General features: G+C 31.0%; 1 protein-coding gene across 6 annotated transcripts in view; it reads left to right on the forward strand.

Annotated features, from left to right (window-relative positions):
• The window catches only part of Sarm (sterile alpha and armadillo motif), a 118,568-nt gene that overhangs the window by 107,358 nt on the left and 2,612 nt on the right, over positions 1-8,598 (forward strand). For 5 of the 6 annotated variants that reach the window (XR_015292421.1, XR_015292419.1, XR_015292420.1 and 2 more), the window contains exons 6-10: positions 4,011-4,112; positions 5,810-7,810; positions 7,902-8,068; positions 8,203-8,412; positions 8,548-8,589. Coding sequence is in view for 1 of the 6 variants with exons in the window: in XM_012493764.3 (XP_012349218.3) it covers positions 4,011-4,112; positions 5,810-7,810; positions 7,902-8,068; positions 8,203-8,380 (2,448 nt within the window). In the remaining 5 variants the exon portion in view is untranslated. The remainder of the gene's footprint in view (positions 1-4,010; positions 4,113-5,809; positions 7,811-7,901; positions 8,069-8,202; positions 8,413-8,547; positions 8,590-8,598) is intronic. The other variant, XM_012493764.3, reaches the window with a different exon arrangement.

Raw genomic sequence — 8,598 nt, forward strand, 5'->3', positions numbered from 1 at the left:
TAAAATATTGAAAGAATTAATATTGTATTATACATTATAATTTTAAATAAAAAAATTAATCACTGTTATAGTTTTACGTGTAGTATTCAAGACAATGTGATTTATTCATTTTTTTTTTTTTATCGAAATCGTATTTTTTGTGAAATCTTTCTTTTAACTAGGTCAGTCTCTCCCATATTTGCTCCAATTTCTCCTTTGAATTCTTTGATATTACTATTATTGTTATTTCCATTTTCCAATGAAAAATAAAAATTATCGTATTATCGGTGAATACGGTATCGAGATTTATCTTATCGATTCAGCGATTAAGATTCAACGATTTGAATCAGATTGTTCAAATATAAATTGTTGTATATGTAGTTCGAATTCGTCGATCGAGGAGTAGTGGTGAATTTAAAGAGGAGAAAATAGTCGTGTCTTGTTGCCTTTGGAGATAGTATGCACCCTCGACGAGATGAGTGCACCGTGGCCAGTGCATCGTGGTGTGATACATCGAAAAAAGTTCGATCGATCGCACGTAAGTGATTCTATAATTTTCGAGAATTGGAATATGAATTTAATTCATATGGGTTTAATATTAAATATGATTTTTTTTTTCTGTGTCTAAACTTCCACAAATTTTGATAACGAAAGAATAATTTTTTCAACTTACCTGTTTTGAATTTTTTTGTAATTTTATTATAAGAGTTAAAGTGGATCGTAATTTTTGATTGAAAATGAAGAAGAGAATTTCGTATACGATTTATTATATATTTAAAATGATTCCAACATTATTTTAAGATATTAAACATATTATCATTATATATATATATCAGTCTATCAATAAATGTTTATCGCGATACATGTGCCTATTGTGTTTTTAAGTGTTTTGTTCTAATTTTTATATCATTTAGAATCTTTACAAATACTGATAATATTTAATGAAGTTACCCTATCTTTCATATATAGACAATATTTAATTTGGTGTGATAATATATAAATAATTTAAATATATCTTTTTTTTTTTTTTTTTTTTAATTCATCTTGCACACATCTTTCCAAATCGGCATATAGCCAAATATCCGTTTTTCATCGCTTAATTTCAAATATAATATAGAATTTCATTTTCATTCAATAATTCAAAGGATGGATCGATAGATCTTTCGACACATCAAGTAGAATTTATTTTCACACGAATTACGTTCAACTGGTTATTTGAAAGTCGCGTGTCGCTGACGTAAATGATCGTAGAAATATCTGAAAACCGCTGAAAATACATTAAAATTTGTTAAATTTATTTACTCGCGCGTCTCTATTCCAACTCGTCGAGTAACTCGAGCTTCTTCTACAAACAGAAGAAGGCGCGAAAAATTATCGATTCGAATGATCGGCTTCGATGAATTCTAAGGTATAGAGAAATAAAAAAAAAAAAAAAAAAAGAAAAAAAAGAATGTGAAAATTTATTAAACACACGAACGATTCAAAGTTCTCGTCGACGACATTTTTTTTTTAGATCGTAAAAAAAAGAAACAATCCTTGCGTCACAATTTTTTTAGAAAATGTCTGATTTTACATCATGAAAGAATGAACGTTTTGATTTAAATATTGCTCTGAGAATATTTTTTTTTTTTTTTAAATATAATTACGGAAATTCTTCTATCGATATATAACATATTATATAAACTTTTCATTCTCGATCGGTAAAAGAAAATTCTATTATACTGCATAGTTTCAATAAAGACATGTTTCAAAACATTAATCTAAAATAACGTCTTGGCGATCTATCATCGCAATTATTCGCGATTTTTTGTCGAATCGCGCTCTAAAGTCCGTCAGAAACGATAAGCCGATCGCGTTTACCACGTGGGGCACACGCTTGGCTGGGGAATCGCGTGCAAGGTGGTGGCAGGGATGGACGAAACACGGAAAATGATGCAGATCCGTGACGAGACGCTGAGATTATATTTAGAGAAATACGTCAGAAGCGTCGTGGAGAGGTCGAGCCGCGGCCGATGAGCTTTCGACGAAACAGATTGTTATGGAACTGTGTCGTGAAAGCTCGTTCTCCGAGGTTTTCCGCGTCGATCCGCGTTGTACAGAGCGTCACTTCCTCGCCTGGCATCGTTGATTTTCGGTATTTTTTTGAAACATGAATTTTTTTTCATTTCTTTTGATAAAAAATTTGGTAATTGATTAATTGCAAATTTTATGTTGCCGATAAAAAAAATAGGATGTCATTATTTTTATCATAATTTGATTTAGAAGTTGAAAATAATTGAAATTTGGAAATTGAGAGTGAAAGATTTTACTCTCTGGTTTTATCGAGTTTTTTCATTTACTTTTCTTTTTCTTCATGGAAATGTAGAAATAATTGTGATTAGCGTGTTGTTAAATGAAGAATTTTTTTGTGTGTAATATATTTGAGGTGAAATTGAAATTAACTTTATTTTGTGTGTTTCTATTTTGTATATTGGATTAATATTTAGAAATAATAATGAATGAAAAAAGTTTTACGTGTATCCGAATTGATATTTGAGATTATGTATTGATTTTCACTGAAGTGTGATTAGTAATCTAGAAGATAGCGAGTTTCATTGGAATTATACTTGTGAATCGTTTTTTTTACTCTCTCAATTTATTATTAGAAATCTTAATTAATATTAGAAATCTTTCAACATTAAAAAATTTTCAATATATGAATTCTTTTTCTAAAATTATTTATTTTGTTATAATAAAACTTCTTTAAAAAATAAATTACTAACTAATCAGACAAAAATCTCTTTACACAATAATTTAATTAATAATAATATTAATTTATTAATATTATTAAAAGTATTAAATAAAAAGAATCGATTCTCATCAATGATTAATCCTTTCATTTCTATTAACGCTCAAGAAATTCATTAATAGTATACTGTTGATAACTAATAATAGATATTGTCACCTGACTGATTTTTTTCATTTCAAAAGATTTAATTATTCCATGATAATAAAATCATATTCATTTTTATATAAATTTTCTTTATCTCATATAGAGAAGAAAAATTTTTAAATTATTTGAATATTATAATTCGAGATATTAATCGAATGTTATCAAGATTGCAACTTGAAAAAGATTAGAAAACATTGATCTCAGTTTTTTCATAAATATTAAATTTCATGCAGTAAAAGAGTTAGAACAAAGATTCGAGCTAATTCCCTCCAACATACGTTTCTAATTTAAATATCCTTGTCTGTAAAGAATTCGCTATTTCGCGATGATATATTTTATAAATATCGTTTGATTTTCTCGAAGGTTTTCTAGAAGATTGTACTTCAAAGATTCTCGAGCGCTTTGAAGTTCGTTTAATATATTTTAATATATTTTTAGAATAATATAGGAACTTAGTTAGTTTTCGCAATCTTTATCAAACCGTTTTAGTATTGTATTTTCGAAATTCAAAATCGTTTGAAGATTCCCATTCGTTTGAAATATTTGAAACCGTGAACTTGAAGTATTCAGATTTTATTTTGATGTTATTTCCTGATACTATTTTTAAGTTCCTGCGAATATATACGCCATTGATGAAATATTGCTTATTTTTGATAACTAAATTAGAATTGTTTAAGTTATAATTAAATTTTTTTAGTAACAAATATTACTTTCTATCGCCATGATTAAAGTAGTTTTATTCTTTTTATATTTTAATAATATTTATGTATATAATTATTATAAATGAATTAAAATTCGGATATTTATAAATGATAATATATTTTTGCTTACTTTTATTTTTAAAATCATTTTTTATTTTAGATTATTTATTTTATTTTTCTGATAAAACATTTCAAGGTTATTCTTAAAATATCTTCCTTTTCTTATTTAAAACGAAATTGAAAATATCGAAGATATTTTTAAACGTTAGTTTCTTCGTTGAAATATTTTTAAAACGCTATCTTTATATAGATTGTTGAAAAATATAATAAAATAAAATTTTACTCGCATTTCAACCGCCCTCGTAAAAATATTAATAAACTTCGTTTATCTGTTACAGGAACAGAGAAGTCTAAAAGCTGGAGATTTATCGCACCAAGAGAGTAATAATATGGCTGCATCGACGATGAAATTACAGAGTGATTCCTTCAGTTCAGAGAAGGTAAAAAAATAATATTATTGTCAAATATTTATTTACATCCTATTTTTTTCGTCATAAATCCTATTTTTGTGCATTCTGATTTTAATAATAAGAAACGATTATGAGGCGGTAGTAGCCACCTCGTTCTATATAAAACGCTCATTCATCGATATTTCCAGCAACCAAATTATCAATCCATATATAATTCACAAAACAAAATTCGCATCGAAATTCAAAATTCCTCTCTTCCAAGAAATGCTAAAATAAATTCGCACAGAATAAATATTTCACAGTTTTCTTTGAAAACCCACTATATCTAGAAACGGCAACTATCAGAATAACAATCAATGTCGAAATTCGAAATGGCCGCCATTGAGTTAGAACCACTCACGTTTGGCCAGCCACCAAACATTCGAGAGTCCTATGGTTGTTCAACAGCCATATACTCGTTCGTTTGGCACATGTGTAGATTACGGACGAGTTCCATAAATTTATACTCGATATAACACACGAACGAGCGATCCACAGCGTGAAAAATAGGAACTACAGATTTAAACGATGACCAGCTTGCCGGCGATGTTCAGTCTTTCTCGATTTCCCGCTTGGTAGCACGCCATCGTGTCTCGAAAGACGCCGGAAACCATCATGTTGCGGAAATGCAGTCTCGACTCTAGAATGGTATCTGTTTTCTTCTATTTTTGCCATCATTTTTGTTTTAATTATAATCGATCCCTTTCGTATATTCCATTGGAAAAATAAATATTTTGGAAAAGTATTTAAGGCTTGTTCAAGATTGGAAATTTGGAAGCGTACGATTTACTTAGAAATGGAATATTTTAAAACTTTAAATATTTTTTCGAACTTTGCTTGTGAACCATTTTTAAATTTAATTTTAAATTAAATTCGCTTTCTGCATAATTTTTCGTCGATTCTTTGAATTCTCATATAATAAATATGATATCTTAAAGATCTTTTAACTTATTTTATGTTTAAATTTCTTACAATTTAATTTAAACGACTTAAAAAATGTTTAAATGAAGTTATATATTTTGATTTAAAGATATTTTATAGATAGTTTTGCAATAAGACTGTCCCTTTTAAATTATCAATGATTTTTGATTATTATAAATTAAAGAGAAGTTCAAGATTTATTCTAAACTTCTGTTTGATTGCATAGAAAATTATATGTTTATTAGTGTTTCATTAGTTAATCTCTTACAGAGTAAGAAGGTTAATGGAAAATTTTGGAATATTCACATTCGATTTTGGATTGCTATGAGGCTCTGTCATGTTCGTCGCATTACGTAGCGATACAAAAATAATAAAGATACCAGGAGCGGACGTGACACAGGCGTGATAATTCTCTATGACGCCAAGTTATAGCTCGTTTCAACGCCAACCTAGAATTCCTGCAAAGATTGATGATATCCTTTCTTAGTTACATTTGAGAAACTTGGAAACCTCGTACAACAGAATATTATTGACAAATATCAAAATAAATCAAAAATATAAAAGAATATTTAATTGTTCATGACTTATATTCCAACTTGTACACCAAAATGAATAAAGTTTAAAAAGAGAATATATTTTTGACTCTTTCAAATTCAAAGTATCATGTAAATGAATTTTTTAAATTATAAGAAAACTGGTGGAAAATTATATTTATAATATTTTGAAAAAAATATTCTAAAGAGAGAAATTTTTCTTTCCTTTTTCAGAAAGCTATGGCAGCGCAACAACAAAGACAAACGGTCACTTCAACCGGGATCTTCAACCACGAGAAACATATTTCTTCAGCAAGTTCCCAATCAAGCATCACAATTGCATCCAAAGGTGTCACTTCGAAATCGTCAATGATCAGCGCAGCAAATGCAGTAAATCAATTGATGAATGGCATGAGGCCAGCCGAGGATGAACTCCTTTCGCTACCTCTGGACGATTTAGATCTTCTATGTTCGAAATCAAATTCCCAAGATGTCGATCGAGCTATCACCAAGTATTCCAATTTCTTGGACAATTTCGTAGAACGTTTGAAGGCTAACGATTGTAAAAATGACAAAGCCCCTTTATTACTAAACAGAGTGAACGAAATAATTAGAAAAGCATGGGCAGTGCCTACATATGGCCACGAATTAGGTTACACTTTATGCAATACTCTCAGAACAAGAGGTGGTCTCGACTTATTAATGTCGAATTGCGTGGCTAGCGATCAGGAGTTACAATTCTCCTCAGCTAGATTGCTAGAGCAATGTCTGACCACGGAGAATAGGGCCCATGTAGTAGAACATGGTCTAGAAAAAGTGGTAAACGTCGCCTGCGTGTGTACGAAGAACGCCAACTCGGTGGACCATTCCAGAGTAGGTACTGGAATTCTGGAACATTTGTTCAAACACAGTGAAGGGACCTGTAGCGATGTGATTAGATTAGGTGGTCTGGATGCTGTTCTATTCGAATGCAGGAAAAATGACATTGAGACATTAAGACATTGTGCAGGTGCTCTAGCCAATCTCTCTCTCTATGGAGGTGCAGAAAATCAAGAAGCTATGATTAAGAGAAAAGTACCCATGTGGTTATTCCCTTTGGCTTTTCACAATGATGATAATATCAAATATTATGCTTGTCTAGCAATCGCTGTACTAGTAGCTAATAAGGAGATTGAAGCTGCCGTATTAAAATCTGGTACTTTGGACTTAGTCGAGCCATTCGTCACCTCGCATAATCCTTATGAGTTTGCTAAATCAAATTTAGCGCACGCACATGGCCAGAGCAAAAATTGGTTGGAAAGACTTGTACCAGTATTAAGCTCGAAGAGAGAAGAAGCTAGAAATCTGGCGGCCTTTCATTTCTGCATGGAAGCGGGAATCAAAAAACAACAGGGCAAGACTGAAATCTTCCGTGCAATAGGAGCCATCGAACCGTTAAAAAAAGTAGCTAGTTGTCCTAATGCGATTGCGTCCAAATACGCGGCGCAGGCGTTGCGTTTAATTGGAGAAGAGATTCCCCATAAACTTAGCCAACAGGTACCTCTCTGGTCCACAGAGGACGTCCGAGAATGGGTGAAACAGATTGGATTCGCAGAATGTGCTCAAAACTTTGTAGAAAGCAGAGTTGATGGTGATTTATTGCTGCAGCTAACGGAAGAGAATCTCAAAGAAGATATTGGTTTGGCAAATGGCATCAGGCGAAAACGATTCACTAGAGAATTGCAGAATTTGAAGAAGATGGCTGATTATAGCAGTAGAGACACGGGGAATTTAAATAGTTTCTTACAATCTATTGGTCAGGAATTTTCAATCTACACATATAGTATGCTGAATGCTGGTGTTGATAAAGATTCTATAAGAAATTTATCTGAAGACCAATTATTGAGTGAATGTGGCATTACGAACAGTATTCATCGATTGAGGATATTGGATGCCATTAAAAATATGCAACACAATCAGTTGGGTTCATCGGAAGACGAATCGCCAGATAAATCCTTAGATGTATTTGTTAGTTATAGAAGATCAAATGGATCTCAATTGGCCAGTTTATTAAAAGTTCACTTACAATTGCGAGGTTTCTCTGTATTCATCGATGTTGAAAGGCTAGAGGCTGGCAAATTCGATAACAATTTATTGCAAAGTATCAGACAAGCAAAACACTTTCTCCTTGTGCTAACGCCCAAGGCTTTGGAAAGGTGTATACAAGATAACGAATGCAAAGACTGGGTTCATAGGGTAAATTTTTATTGATTTATTTTTGTGAAAATATAAAGAAATTATTAATATTGTTAACAAATAATTCATATAGCATTAATACTGTTTATAGGAAATTGTAGCAGCTCTACAATCGCAATGTAATATAATTCCCATCATAGATAATTTTCAATGGCCAGAGCCTGAGGAACTTCCTGAAGATATGCGAGCAGTTTGTCACTTTAATGGTGTACGATGGATTCACGATTATCAAGACGCTTGCGTAGACAAGCTTGAAAGGTAATCATACAAATTTATAATAATTCATAAAAAACTTAAAAAAAATATCTAATTTCATTAATATCATAAGTAATATTACATGTAACAATTACATATAAAAGATAAATTTAAAATAAAATTTTTTTAATTCTTAGGTTTATGCGAGGAGAAATACCAGTCAGATCAGATATTCCAAGAAGCATTGCACCTAAAGATGTGACACAACCAAATACACCGGGTAATACGAACATTCGACAACCACCAAACTACCAACGTATGCACAGTAATGAAAGCAGAGGTAGTGATAAAGATTCAACAGGAGGACGAGATTGACTAGAGGGCCCGCCCACAGCTATATCAAACAGGTATTTATTATTTTTAAGTAATACATTAAGTAATACATTTTTAAATAAAATTATTCAATTTAATAAATTTTAGTCTTACTAAATCTTAGATTATAATAATTCTTTATAACGTATTTTTTTTTTATTTCTATGCAGCCAGGATTAACACTCGCGCTTTAGACAATCAATCACGTCTAGGTCAGTCGG

The sequence above is a fragment of the Apis florea genome, unplaced genomic scaffold (assembly GCF_048593485.1).
Source record: "Apis florea isolate Af1SG1 unplaced genomic scaffold, ASM4859348v1 contig_3158_pilon, whole genome shotgun sequence".
Classification (NCBI taxonomy): Eukaryota; Metazoa; Arthropoda; class Insecta; order Hymenoptera; family Apidae; genus Apis; species Apis florea.